Source organism: Hyaena hyaena, unplaced genomic scaffold (genome assembly GCF_003009895.1).
Source record: "Hyaena hyaena isolate Hyena2069 unplaced genomic scaffold, ASM300989v1 scaffold_953, whole genome shotgun sequence".
Lineage (NCBI taxonomy): Eukaryota > Metazoa > Chordata > Mammalia > Carnivora > Hyaenidae > Hyaena > Hyaena hyaena.
Window position 1 is genome coordinate 330,778 of NW_024081585.1, and position 14,961 is coordinate 345,738.

Here is a 14,961-nt window from a genome sequence, read left to right on the forward strand (position 1 = left end):
AATCTTAAAGTTCAATAATATCAAGTACTGAACATTTACCTGTTTGCTTTATTAATGGCACTAGCTTTTCTTTGTCTTTTATTTTTTCAACTGGTGTCAAGAGCTTTACTACTTAACATAAAACTGCACAAAAACTTAAACCCACTAGAGGGGCTTATATTCTTGATTTGTGGTAAAAGAAGAAAATATGAAAAGCCTACAAAAATGCATTTTCTTATGTACATTTTACCCTTCTACAGGGACAGAAATTGAAGAGGAAAAAGCCTTCAAAGCAAAATAGAATAAAAATATGCAGACCCAAATACTGCAAGGGCCAATAAATCCAACAAAGTTTCCTCTTTGCAGAGTTAGTGTTTCTACACAGACAAAGCCTCCAAGTGTACTTCTGCATTAAAAAAAAAAAAAAAAAAGGCAGACTAACATGGTGGTCTGCAAAAGGGTGGTGGTTTTGTCCGTACTGATAGTGAAATAACAGCCAATCATGCCAGGATGGCTACTGAAACATCTAGTTTTCAGCATGCAGTGAAAGTCTAAAAGGGAAAAAAATACAGAAGGACAGAGCTGAGGAAAAACTGAAAAGGAAGAAAAACAAGCTGATGAACAGATCTTTGGAGATTCAGCAAGCTTCTTTTCCTTTTCAGAAATAATTCAGAATGACCTAGAATTTGCCATACAACACACGATACAGTCAGTGACATAGACTTTGCTTTGGTATCTTGAAATCTACACAGTCATAAGCTCTACACTCCTAGATTTAAAATTAAATATGTCTCAAATACAGAATCCCTATTGCATAACTTTCTGGTTAGCCATTTTGTATGCCTTTTTCAAAGCATCACCATGAAGGAAGTTTAAAAAAATAACAAAAACTGTACGTAGAGCAGGAGACAGATTCACTCCATAAAGAGAGGTGATCTGATGGCTTCCCAGATTCAGGATGTGTCTATCTATTGACTATGGCCACACTTTCCCTATGAATCTTTCTTTATCTCTATAAATGTAGGTATTTCAGAATTTAAAATTCAGGCATACCACAGTAGATGGAATTGACTTTATTTGTCAAAATTCTTTACCCCCCTACCAATAAACAAACAAAAAACACTACCTAGTTATACAACATACAGCCAGGGTTCTAAGAACAAATCCATATGGACCAAAAAAACACAAAACCCTATCTAATTTTAGGTTGCCTTTTTAATGCTTGAATGCAAACAAAGAAATCTACAGAATAAGAAAAAAGTCAGCTCTAAAATGAAGTCAAACTGTCACAGACCACAAGACCAGTACCCTCAGGGAGTATATAAGAAAAAAGAACTTATTTTTGAAAAGAAATGAGAGGAGAAAAGAAAAATATTCTGTGTTTACATAAGAGTGCAAACGAAAAGGGCCATTCAGCATCTCCACGATGAATTTCAGATTGAAAACATTAACAAAAATTATGGCCATGCTAATGTGCATGCCAGTGATAAATCTCTAATGAGAACGAGTGGCTTACCACGAGAAAAAAATATTTAGAATTTTGTTTTTCCAAACAGCTAATGCAGTCCAGCTCCAGAGCAAAGAATGAATTTCTACCTTGTTAGTAAAGTATAGTTTTGCAGAGCCCCAGACATTCATTCATTCATTCACTGATATTAGTCTTCCTCTGGGGTGAGAGTTAGGGGGTCACATCTCTTCTCCCTCTCCACCATATTCCCATGATGCCTCACTATTAACTCCTTTTCCTATAGAATACTACTAATGATGAGGGATTTACGTTCTTAATTTCAAACAGACCTAAAGATAAGAAACAGGAGAAATCTGAAACTGCCAGACAGAGTAGGAGACAATGATGCCAAAGGGCATCAAATTCTGAAATTTAAGAGAAGCCTCAATGTACTATATTGCTATAGATCTAATTAGTGACCAAGGCAGGACTACCATATAGGTTCCGTGAACTACTATCACGTTGTCCACTACTGCAAGCGATGTCTTTATGGACACTGTATACCCTGAGGGCTTCCAAAAGTGAACCTGAAAATACTTCTTAACAAATTTCCCTTCAGGTATATGATGACAAAGGAGGCAGCATCTTTGGCACCTGCCCCCACCTTCCTACATGTGAGCAAGTTGAATTATACTGAACCAATAAATAGCCTTTGTTTCCTTGATTATAACATAAAATAAAGCAAGTGCAACCCAAAGAAGGTAGACCCCCAAAAAATAGAGGATTTACATTTGTGTCAGCCTTTAGTACAAATCTTGCAAAGCAAAAGGACTTGCAGGAAAATTACATTTTTACCACTCTTAAAAAACGTTTTTCTCATAAAAGTATTACATAGTTGTTATAAAAATAAGTCAGGCCACATACAAGTGTATGAAATAAAAAATGAAAGGTCTTTACCCATCACTCCCTCCCCCAATTAATTCCCTAAATAATCACCAGTAACACTGGTATTCCTTTCTACACACTTGTGTATTTTTTTAACCAAAAGGCACCGTTCCATAATTCCTTCTTATAACTTTGTTTTTGCACTTAAGGATGCCTAATACACACCTGAAATAAACAACAGTTATTTCCCACCACAAAACATGGAGCTACAGATCATACAAACAGAATCCTATAAGAATTTAGAATGGAATCACCAAGAAACCCTAAAAGCTTCAGATCATTTTTGACTCACAAATATTGACAAATACTATACAATGCAGTATAGTAAAAGAACACAAGGTGGGCTTGTCAGGTTTTATACAACCAAGAATGTTCAGAGAGGAAGATGTTAAAACTCTCACGTTCACCAGTTTGACACAAGACCATACAGACAAGATTGTAAATATTATCACAGCATCTAGGTATCCTGTGCCATCTTAAGGCACTATATGTCATATGTTTTATCTCCTGAATACTCATGACTGTCTTAAAGGGTCATTCGACCCATTTTACAGATGACAAGACTTGATCATCTGTCCATTGTCACTCACCAAGCCAGTAATTAGCAGGATCAACATTTGTATATCGATTTCTGATTTCAGACCACATTCTCAGTTATCACGTGAATATTGTCCTCATTCCCTAGATACAGCTCTAGCCCTTTGCACTCAATCCTTCTTAGTTATAGTTAATTCTTGATGCTTCTGTTTTAACCACAGCCATAGGTGAGGAGCCTAAGACATTGATGGGGGGTATGAGAACCTGAGAACAGTCCAAGAGGAAGAAGGCCACAGTGATTTCACAGAGAATAACTAGGCAACACTCAGTTCACTGGATTCCTTCCCCTTAGGACTGTCTCTCCCAAGGAGTAACTGGAAGTTAAGTGAGGTAATCCTAGGTTGTGTATAACATTGACAGGCACCAAGAAGTCAGAGCACCTGCCAACCCTAATAGCCAAATATCGCACCCAGAAAAGTTTGCTAGGAATGATTCCTTGAGGAAGACAGGACCAAACTTGCCAGTGGCCCTTTGCCTTATTTATTTATTCATTTATTTTCAATCCACTGATTTTCAAACTGAATTGAGATAGCTTAGAATAAAAAAATGCAGAATCAATAAAACAATCATTAATAACAGCTAAACATATAATGAGTATAAACTATGTACTACAAACTCCTCTAAGAATTTTACAAGTAATAAGTGTTTTAACCTTCACACCAACCTTTTGAGATAGGTACTCTTTTTACCATCCACATTTCACAAATGGAAAAAGAAAACACAGAGAACTTAATATATTTGCCCACAGTTGGGTACACAGCTAGTAAGTGGTGCAAACCAGGTTTTAAATCTAACAAACATATTCCACTGGAGATGTCAACCACCATGTTATGCTGCATCCCAAAAGCAAGTGTAAAAGAACAAGGGCAAAGCGATATTCCAGGGGTGTTGATAACTGAAGACAAAGACAAGCAAAGTGACCAAAACTGAAAATAAAATTTGATATGAGCTTCCTAGCAACCAATCCTTAAAGAAAAAGGTGAGGAATTAACCTCAGGAGGGTGACCAGCCATCCTCGTTAGCTAGGACTAAGGTCTCCCAGAATGTAGGATTTTCAGTGCAAAAGCTGAGACGGCTGGATGCTCTACTAAAATAGGTTTTATAGTATTTTATTAGGCCTCAGATAATTAAAAATATACAGAATCTTTTTGGTGCTTGCAAACCTACACTGGCTCCTTCAGCTTCTCCTCCCACCAACATTAAAAATACTAAATACTGAATAATTTTCTCAACACTCTGCCTGGGATGTTGAGGGATTGTAGGGATGTATGGGACTAAAGAGAATAATGGAGGGATAGTAGAAAAATGAAGCGCTGTTAATTGTTGGTTTTCAGTCATCACATCTATCACTGCGTTCAAGAATCTGAGTACGCGGGGCACACAAATTCTTCTTAAATTCTGCCCTGTCTACTCCAGCTGTGCTTTAATATTCTTTCCCAAGGTCACATAGGATTGCTTTAAAAAATCTCTTTTAAGATACTGCCATTTGCAAAAGCATAGATGGACCAAATGCTTATGCTAAGTTCACTAAGTTAGACAGTGAAAGACAAATACCATATGATTTCATATATACATGGAATCTAAAAAGCTAAGCAAGAAAATAAACAAACAAACAAACAAAAGGCAAAACAGCCAGAAATATAAAGAATAAACTGGTAGCTGCCAGAGGGGAAAGAGATGAGGGGATGGGCAAAATGGGTGCAGGTGAGCGGGAGATCCAGGCTTCCAGTTATGGAACAAATAAGTCATGGGGATGACAGGTAGAGCACAGGAAATATAGTCAATGGTACTGTAATAGTGTTGTACAGTAACAGATGGTAGCTACACTTGTGGTGAGCACAGTATAAAGGATAGAGTTGTCAATCACTATATACACCTGAAATGAATGTACATTGTGTGTCAACTACACTTCAATTAAAAAAAAAATCTTCCCTATGTCACAGGCAGAGATGCAGGCCAGTGGTTCTTAGAAAGCTTGGTGACAGTCTGGTCAAAACTCACAGGAGAAACCAAACCAAGATAAGTAGTAAAACTCCTGAAACGACTTGAAATGATAGCTCTGAAATCAGTGATGAGCTTCATGGAGAGGGAAAACAAATCTTATGCATTCCCGCTATAGCAACCCCTTGCAAATAAATGTTGTGTTAATAGCAATCTTAATCTCAGTATGTCAGAGCTAAAAAGATCCATAGCTGTCATTTGGTGCAAATGTGTACAGATGAGTAAACTGAGGCATAGAGAAGATAAGTAAATTGCCAAAGGTGGGTCACAAAATTGACGTGAGACTACCTGAATTAAATGAGAAGTGAGGGATTTCTCAATTAAGGCAAAAAACAAACAAACAAACGAACCATAGTTTGTGTGAAAGAAAACAAGGGATCACTTAAGGAGCCAGAATTGGAATTCCAATTCAGGTGATCCACTACAGGTCTTCATGAACCTCAGCTATAAGTGACAAAGGAAAGGAAACATTTTAAGGATCCCATGCAAATTAATGAGCAACTATGAAGTGGAAAAGACAAAATATCTTTGGGGAAAAGAAACAAGCCTCTGCCATGACATGTTGAAAATTTAAGAAAAACTGAAGAAATTTTAGACTAAATATCTTATGGATATTTTCCAGACCATTTAAATTTCTATTTAGACTAAGCCCAATTTTTCTTAAGTTAAAAGAAATATAACATGATCACATTTACTCAAGAGACCTGCATGCTCTGTATGAGCCAGTCACTGTGTTAGGGCACGAAGCAGGGAAAAGTAAAGCAGAGGAAAAGGTGAGTCAGTGGCTTCACAGTACACTCATATCTTCGTACAAACACTAAAAATATTAAGAGAGAACAGAAAAATTCCAATGAAATATCAATCACAAAAACTCATCTCAATGCACAGTCAAATCAATGGATTAGTCAATCAATCCATCAATCAGTATTTCTGAACACCTGTTACCCGCTCTCAATCACTGCTTTTAGGAAACAAATAAGAGAGAGAGAGAGAAAGAGAGAGAGCGGTAATAATGCAGGTGGTACGGGGCTGAAGTAGCAACTACAGGTGTTGTGTTGGGAAGGGGAGGGGACAGTCAGTTTGGACCCGGAGAGATAAAAGAGGTTTTACAGATGCAGAGAGGCCTGAACTGGCTTGAGGCATCTGATGAGCAGAACATAAATGTGAGGGTCTCAGCCGTAAGAAGCAACGAAAGCAATGGCACCAAGAAAGAGAGGTCCAAGGTGTGCTCAGGTGACAGTGAACCAACTTACGTGGCTGGAGCAAAAGGTTCAGGTAGGGACCCCTCAGCAGGTGATAAAAGTGAAAAGGCAAAGCTGGAGCCAGACCGGGGAAGTGCCCTCTAGTCCAAGGTGGGAAGTCCAGTAAAAGGGCTACACATCTACCGGCTACCACTGCAAACCCCACTTCACAAGCAGAAGAAAGTTTCAAAAAAGGTATAATTTGATCCTTAGAATTTCTCATGGGTAAATCTAAGCAGATTAGTTCTAAGATTACATAATTTTTAAAATATCTCTCTGTTCATTCGCTGTTCACCAATAGAATCTTATGGTCACGGATGAGTAAAGACTTAAGGTGATATTCCCTATAAGGCATCTTCCAAGGAATCAGAGGCAAAACATACTTTGTTTTGCCTGAGAGGAAACAGAATCCACAAAGTTCTTTGTGATTCTTTAATACAGAACGTCACACTGGCAGAACCGAGCTAAAGGTATCCTAAGTCCAGCCTGCACAAATTCCATAACATATTTGAAGAAAAAGAAATCATTAGAAGCAGAATAAAAGGAAAATTTGAAATGAACAGATTATTGTTCAGAAAAGCCATTTTAACAAAGGAAAATCTTATTCACCTTAAATACTTTTCCTTAAAATCATATTAAGAATCCTTCATCAGCATGAATATATTCTGATTTAAAGAAAATATAAAATTCTTCAGAAATAGTTTAGCACTAACCATTTCCAAGGATTTCTTTCTCTTTTTCTTCTTCTTTTTTTTCCTTCCAGAAATCCCACCATAGATAATTGAGTGTGGCTCTACAGAATGTACTTGCAAAGTAACATCCTAGTATTTGCACTAATATCCAACTAATCAAGAAAGACCTTTTGTTTGGTCAGTTTTTCTAAATTGTGTGAGTGTGTGTGTGTGAATGCATTCTCTATGTGTGTGTGTGGTGGGGGAGGGGGGTCCTACTAGTTTTTAAGGGCTCCAATAAATCAAATACTAAAAAAATAAAAAATAAAGAGCTTGTGACTTAGACATGCCCCAAGTTCAGTTCTGCCAGGAATGGAAAAAGCAGTCAATGAACAGAGCCCTAACCTTCTTTCTCTCTTGACTATACAATGGTTTTGAAAGAGGTTTACTTTTACTATGAAAGACTCATGTTAAGACACTGGAAGGGTCTAAAAGATAATGTACACCAGGCATTGAATAAACCAGGGAGATGACGGCCTTTGGCCCCTTCTGATGAGAGCCCAGCACATCCTGTAGGAGGGGAAGAGAAACAGGCTGGTGTGTTCCAGGTGCTGCAAAGCTCTTGCCTCTGGGTTTCTCCCACACCCTGTTCCTGAAACAGTTTAAAACTGAAACATGACTTCAGTAGTATTAGGGAGTGAGAGAAAAGTACAATTCTTGGAATCGACTGTTCCACTGTCCCTTAATCCTTTGTTCCCCATATTGTTGGGAGTCCTGCAGCATGCTGCACACGTTCCACTAGCAACAGGCAAGACGATGGATTTAGCAGTGGCTGGACAATTAGTCCCAATTAGGCCTATTTCTCAGCTGAATGTAAAGGGGTAGTGGGGTGAGGTGTGGGGGGGGAAACTACAGAAATTTTAAAGAAGTATTTCATCATGGAGGCAAACAATGCAACGTAAAGCAAACTGAACCAGGGGTCAGAAGACTCCGCCAAAAGTCACTGTGTGGCATTAGACAAATACCTTAACCTCTCTGTTGTTGTCCACAAAATGTGGGCAACCAACCACCACCCCTTAGATCTGAAGATCTCCTGTCAAATTATGGTTCAAAGTACTCTGAAAACTGAAAACGTTACACAGATGTAGAGTATTCCACTGAGCTGTATTTGGAACCACGTATACTCATCTCTTTTACAAATCATATAACTTTTATTCTCCCTGGGAGAAGTCATTAGTGACTTTCTTATTTTACTTCTATTTTCTTGATTGATAATTTTTTTAAATTCATGAGTGATACTTACATATGTACATGTGGCGGCTGGAATCTGCTCTGGTTGATGTTGTAGTGCGTGAATGCCTGGGTGGGGTTTGAGCTGTACTCATCCACCGTTATGGTAACTTTGCCTTGAGAAGGAATCCCATGAGCCATCCTTCCTCCCTATAGGCATGAGCAATTCACAACTTTCCGGAGCAAAGGATGGAAGCAGGCATGGTGTGTTTCAGCCAACCACTGAACCCAAGGATCTACACATCAATACCACTGTGCGTTTCTGGAAAAAAAAAATTATAAAATGAGAACAAAGAAAAAGAAGGTGTTTAAGAAATGTCAGATGTGACACCTGGACCTGCAATTGACTCAGGAAAAACCTTAATATGAGTTGTTGCCTCATGAATACAACCTTTTCCAACCCTCTATCCTGCAGGTACTTCAGAGTGGACACTGCACTCCATGTAACACTGCTGGCTGCTAGCAAATCACTTCAGCGGTGTTCAAACTAAGATTTCCTCTTTAATTATAATTATGGCACTTAACATGAATTACGGAAGGGGCATATCCACAGTTGCCATGGTGTCTCACTATAAATGGTTTGCACTCCAAGGAGAGAATCTTCCAAACCTTCCCTGCTAATTGGAATGTTTGGTCTGTACAGAGTTGATGTCATAGAATAATTTGAAATGTCAATGCTTAGCACAGCCATATAACACAATGACCAATGTAAATTTAAAATGCTGCACTCATAGGGGCGCCTGGGTGGCTTAGTCGGTTAGGTATCTGACTCTTGGTTTCAGCTCAGATCATGATCTCACGGTTCAAGGGTTTGAGCCCTTTGTTGGGCTCCGTGCTGACAGCTTGGATCCTGCGCGCTCATGCACACTCTCTCATAAAATAAATAAAATAAAATACAGTGCTGCACTTATAATAGATACCAGTGTGTAACTATAATATACACATAATATATACACATTACATATAATTTTTTCTTTCACAAGCATTCCCCAAAAACATAGGTGCTCAACTCCTGGCATACATATGTACTCCACTCTGGCCAAGAATCTTATGGTAAGGCAAGTCCTTCTTGCTAAATGTAATATAATTTCTTTAAATACTCCAGTCCCGTGGGGAAAAGTCAAACACATTTATGCTTTGACCACTACTCTAGATGCATTTATTAGGGCCTCTTTTATGAGCCCAAACAGAACACTGAAAGGGGGCAGCCATTATATCTACCATCTCATTCTTGTTTGATGCTGTATAATTCTTAGTTGGTTTCACTCTTTCAAAATTTCCATTAGTTTTTATTATTTTTTAATGTTTTTTATTTATTTCTGAGAGAGAGACAACATGAGCAGGGGAAGGTCAGAGAGAGAGGGAGACACAGAATCTGAAACGGGCTCCAGGCTCTGAGCTAGCTGTCAGCACAGAGCCCGACGTGGGGCTCGAACCCACGAACTGTGAGATCATGACCTGAGCTGAAGTCGGAAGCTTAACTGACTGAGCCACCCAGGGGCCCCTCATTTTTATGATTTTGATAAATGTCAGTATATTATTTGCTGCGCCGGGTTCACAAATGAGGATGCTTATTTCTACAGCAGGTGTGCAAAGACTGAGAAAGCAGATCTTGCACTGAGGCTGTTGCAATTGATCAATGCAATAGAGAAGAAACGGGTAGCATGTTCCTTCGGTAACACTTGGGCATAACCCATGCTCTTACTTTAAGTGCTCCACATCAGAATATGTTTGCAATGTGCCCCATTAAGCTCCGGGAATCTTAGCTGCTATCTCAAATAAAAATATTTAGAATAAAAAGATTAGGTTTAAATTTGGCATGAAACACCTTAAATATCAAGCAAAAGGCAGATGGCCTGCCATAGGCCATTTATTTTATTATTTTACAACCCGGGGGTTGTGTAGTCCTCCATATGCTAGCCGGGCTAAGAAATTCCACAGCATTCTACTCAAATCGTTGCCTTCTTCATATTAGCAAAGCAAGCTAAATAACACCCACCTTGCCTTCGTTCCTAATGCACAAGACCACTGCCAAGAGATGAATCCCTGGTGTTCTGGCATTTTAAACAAAGTGTCACTTTGGGTTCTCTTTCTTCTTCCTGACTTCATGGGAGGTAGAAGTCCTTTAAGCACCAGATGATAGACAACCAGGCCAGTAGGATTAACTAAATTAAAATCTTTCCCTGCTCCTTTGATGTAAGATATCTATGAAGAACTGCTTACAAATCATAATGTAGCAGTTTTCATACCAAGTTTGCAGCTGTTTCCTTAATTTCCCCCACAATTATATTTTACTGTTATTTTGCATAACAGTAAAACACAACACCTGCTTCAAATTGCAGTCCTGTTCTAAGTACTGTAATTCTCTTTTGAGACACAAAGTACTGAGACACTACTGAAGCGCAAAACTGCATAATTGCGCCACGCTGAAAAGTAAATACAAATGAAAACATCTTCCTGTTATAGAAATGACTGTCATTAAAAAGAATGTTAGCCATCAAAGCACAGAGGGAAAAAATATGCATTTTCAGACTGCGAGAACTTAGTGTTTGCATAAATTAAAGAGTGGTGTAAAAATTACATGGCAATTCTTACGTTCCTGCCATCAATGTCTATTGTGTGAAATACAGAGCATTAAGAAGCAAAGGAAACAAAATTCATGTCTATACCACTGTGCCCTCTCGATCACAATCTCTGCACTCTGTGCCACAACCAGTTTAAATATTTCTGGAGTAAACGCACTAATTATACTAAGCAAAACGGCCTAGAAATAAAATTTACACACCTATTATGTAAATATCTAGGCACTGACTTGTCGTTGTTAGCATTAGACTCTCCCATTGGAAGCAGAGAAGAGAACTTAGAAGGTGAACAATTCACAGTCCTAAACGGTCCAGTCTACCCTAAAGTCCAACCAGGATTGCCTTTTCTATCAAGTGAACATCTGTACCTCTTCCCACCTTTGCCCCAGCAAGACAAACAGAATATCTTTTCATCAGCAAGCACAGGCCCCTGTAACTCTGAAAGGCTAAATGGGTGGCTGGCACCTCATTTGAATTCATCTTCACCATGTTCTCTTTCAAATGTTTTATCGGAAGAGTGCACCTGCAGTGTCTATCTTCTTTAATCTGGAGTCCTTTGAAGAAACTGTCAGACTGAGGCAGCTTCAAAACTTTCACAGGAACCTTTACAGACAAGTCAAGAAAAGGCGTATTCTTTAAAATACTGTGTTCACCCCCCACTCACATCACAAAATGAACATATCCTAAGATATTAAACACCAACATATGGAAGACTTTTTTTTTCCTAGCAAATTCTCAGAGAGAGGGGACAATGGCCTCTCCTTTGGCCTGAAAAATTTGGAAAAAGCTTAAAACAAGGCAGAATGATAACATTGCCTAAAACTATCCAGAAGCTGATTCACGTTGCTTCACATATTTAAGCAATAAAATCTTCCAAATGATCAGGTTTTGGGGCATCTCTTCCTCTTTACACTTAACATCACTTTTTATGTATAATATTTAAAGAGAGCAGTATTCTTTTTTATTTTTAATTTTCATTTTATATGTCAGCACATTTGCTCCACAAAACTAAAGAACCTGGTACTAAATGCCAGGAATCCTAAAGAAAAATCTAAAAGGGACTGACACTGCCAAACATTCATGGTGATGCTAGTTTGATTTCCTCTTTAAAAAAAAAGTCATATGGGCTCATTTTGCATTTCCTAGACAGCAATCACGTCTCCGTCCCTTAAGCTATGCAACTTGCAATGTTCGTTTTCAGGAATCTAGTTGGAAAACCTTTTAAAGTCTGCTGGCAATGAAAGGATTAAAAGCTGGGGAGTTAAATAACTGTCTCCACCTCCTAGACACCAGAAGTCCAATTTACCAAAAGTTTCAAAGCAACAACTCATGACCTTTCTACCCGAGCCCGCACCGCACAGCCTATGAGAAAGGAGCCCGTGATTTCCTCCTTTAAACAAGGATGCTCATTTTATTCACTAGCCCTAGGATCGCCGGACCGCCTGGCCGGACTCTGGAATTCGCCTGCTCCAACTCCGCCAAATTTCGGTCTCTCCTCCCTCTGCCGAACGGATGGAGCGCTTTCTCAACTCAGGCCCCTCTCTTTTATGCCCACCTCCGTTTACTCATCCCTGCATCCCGGAGCGATGCCCACAAGCCTCCTGAGGCGTCTCCGCCAGGGTTTTGGGAGGGATGCACAAAGTTCCACGTGCCTCTGTCCACAGAGCGCCCTCCCTCCCGCCGCACTTATACCTGAACTTGTCTCCAGCACTGCGGACACCAGCCTGGCACATTCTTTCGGAGAGAAAGGGCAGGACTTTTCTCCTGCGCCTCTGGCAACGCGTAGAGCCTATATATGGTGGGGCGGGGGGCGCGGAATTCTCTACTTTGGATTGGTTTGTTTGTTTTAAATCTAGGGTGGGCAGTTGCGGGGGGGGGTGTCCTTCAGCAACTACACACACAGGCACACGCGCGCGCGCGCACACGCACAGGCACACGCTCGCCCTGCCCTCCCGGCTCACCGCCGGCTCCCCCGGGCTACAGCTCCCCCTTCCCGGAGCACCAGCTCGCCTTACTCGCTCAGTCCCCCGTTGCCACCACCGTCGCCTCCGCTGCCGCCGCTGGCACCGCTGGAGCCGGCGCTCGCGGCCCCGGGCTCCGCTGGGCGCCTGTCTTTCTCTCCTCTCTCTCCCCCAGCCCCAGATTGATTGATGACCACCAGCGGCCAATGGCTCTGACACCGCGCCATCCTCGCTCGAGCATCACAGCCCCACGCCACCGACGTCAGCCTCGCGGGCGCACGGGCATCCCCGAGCCCTCCGAGCCGAGCCGGCGCCCGGAGCCGTCCCCGCCGCCTCCCCGCTCCCTGCCCGACGCTGCCGGGCCGTTTCCTGTAGCAGCGGAGAAACGAAGGGAAGGAGCCAGCAAGCGTTGGAAGGGGGTGTGGAGGCTACGGATCCCCCCCCCCCTTTAGAAATCTTTTCTTTCCCTTAAAGTTTTGTTTGTTTTTTCCACCCCGACCTGTTTGTGTTGTTTGCAGCATCTCAAATCAATGTCACATTTTTCATCACCCGCATTTATACTTAATTTTGGGGTATGTTGGGGGTGGGTGGGTAAGAAGTGTTCTATAAATCTGCCCCACCGGGGCATCCTTAAATTCCCTTCTTGTTGGTGGATTCTAACTCCCTGCCCAATTTCTAGAAAAATGCCCCCTTCACCTCCTAGGCCGCAAAACGCCGGAATTCAAAGGCTTTACAAAGATAACCCTGATCCGTGCAAATAGGCAAAGAAACTCCTGCCTCTGCGGAGAGAAAATCGGGCGGCAACGGTTACTTTTTCTCGTCCCTGTTGCCCCGCCGCCCGGCCCGGGTCGCCGACCCGCTCCGCAGGCGGCGACCGTGGACACCGGAGGCGGTCGGGGACAGCGAGGCTGGGGCGCAGGGACAGGGTGAGAAGCGGCCCCGCGCGAGAGCGGCGCGCGCGCGGGCAGCCCCGGGGGCGGCCGCGGAGCGCAGACCCTGCACAAAGCTGAGCGGCGCCTCCCCGGCCGCCGCACCTCGCTCGGGCCGCGGCGGGCGCCCGGGGCTTCGGCCAACACAATGCACCCGGGCCTAGGCCGGGGCGGTTCGAACACACAACCCCGGGACTTTCTAGTAAACAGCTCGCCCTGTCCTCGTCCCCACCCCCATCCCCGCCGCCTAGCTTTCGCCGATGCCCCTCGCCGACACCCCCTTCAACCCTCCAGAGAAATCCCGGCGAAAGAGGGGAGCTGGAGGTGGGGACCCCGAGGGGTCCGGGGCTGAGTCCTGGGGGCGGCGAGGGGGGAGGGGAGGTGAGCAGAGGGGCGAGATGCGGAGTGGGAGGAAGACCGCTCCTGAAAAAGAATTAGCTTTCGCTCTGGGGTAGAAAATACGCCCTCCTCGGGTTCCGAATTGCCCTGGAAGCGCCCGCCGGTGCGAATGTCAGGAGCACCCGGGCAGCCGCGGTCCGCAGCCTCCGAGCCCCTCGCACGCGCCTCTGACAAGGCACCTCTCACCCGGGCTCCGCTTTGTGTGTGCATTTTTTTTCCCTTCCTCTCGCGCGCGGCACCGGGCGCCCGGCCGCCTCCTCCCCCTCCCCCGCCCTCCGCCTCCCTTCCCGGGGCGGATTACCTTTCCCCGGCTGCGCTCCGGGTCCCGGGGATGCCTTCAGCGCCCGACGAGCAGGCGATCCATCGTGGAACAGCCCGAGCCGGCGGGAGGCGCGCGGGGGGCGCGCGGGGGCGACGAGGGGCGCGCGCGGGCCAGAACCTTCGACCCCGGAGGTCCCGCCGCGGGCTGGGTCCGGGGACCTGGGGGCGCGGCACGGGAGGGGGTGGGGGGAGCAAGGACCGGAACAGCCTCGATCTGGGGAGAGAGCGAGCGAAGGGGCGAGGAGAGGGAGCGAGGGCGCGGCGAGCCAGAGGGAGCGCGAGCGGTGCAGTGACAGGGACTGCCACTGGGGTCAAAGGAGCACAGCTCCAGGAAGCAGGGCGGCTGAAGCGCCGCTCCGTGCGCGCTCCCCGGCGGGACCCCGCGCCCCCGCGCGCCCTTCCTGCAGCCCCGGCCCTCTAGAACCCGCACTGGCGCCCCGAGGCCCCCGGGGTTGCAAGAGCGGGAGGGAACTGAGGGCGAGGCCGGCAGCCTGCTGGTGCTCTCGGGTCAAGCAGGCAGCAGGAAGCAGAGCCGCAAGTTCATCATCAGGAGTGTGATCAGCGTAAAAATGATAGGGGACTGGGGAGGGGGACGGCT

General features: G+C 43.8%; 1 protein-coding gene across 3 annotated transcripts in view; it reads right to left on the reverse strand.

Moving 5' to 3' along the window:
* MPPED2 (metallophosphoesterase domain containing 2) overlaps positions 1–14,622 on the reverse strand; it is a 170,764-nt gene extending 156,142 nt beyond the window's left edge. The window contains exons 1-3 of one of the 3 annotated variants that reach the window (XM_039221150.1): positions 14,344–14,622; positions 10,171–10,274; positions 8,185–8,433 (exon numbers count right to left, since the gene is read on the reverse strand). In XM_039221150.1, coding sequence (XP_039077081.1) covers positions 8,185–8,312 — 128 coding nt within the window. In that variant the 5' untranslated portion in view covers positions 8,313–8,433; positions 10,171–10,274; positions 14,344–14,622. Of the gene's footprint in view, positions 1–8,184; positions 8,434–10,170; positions 10,275–12,445; positions 12,514–14,343 lie in introns of those variants that run through there. The other 2 variants (XM_039221149.1, XM_039221151.1) reach the window with 2 other exon arrangements.
* Positions 14,623–14,961: the final 339 nt, after the last annotated feature.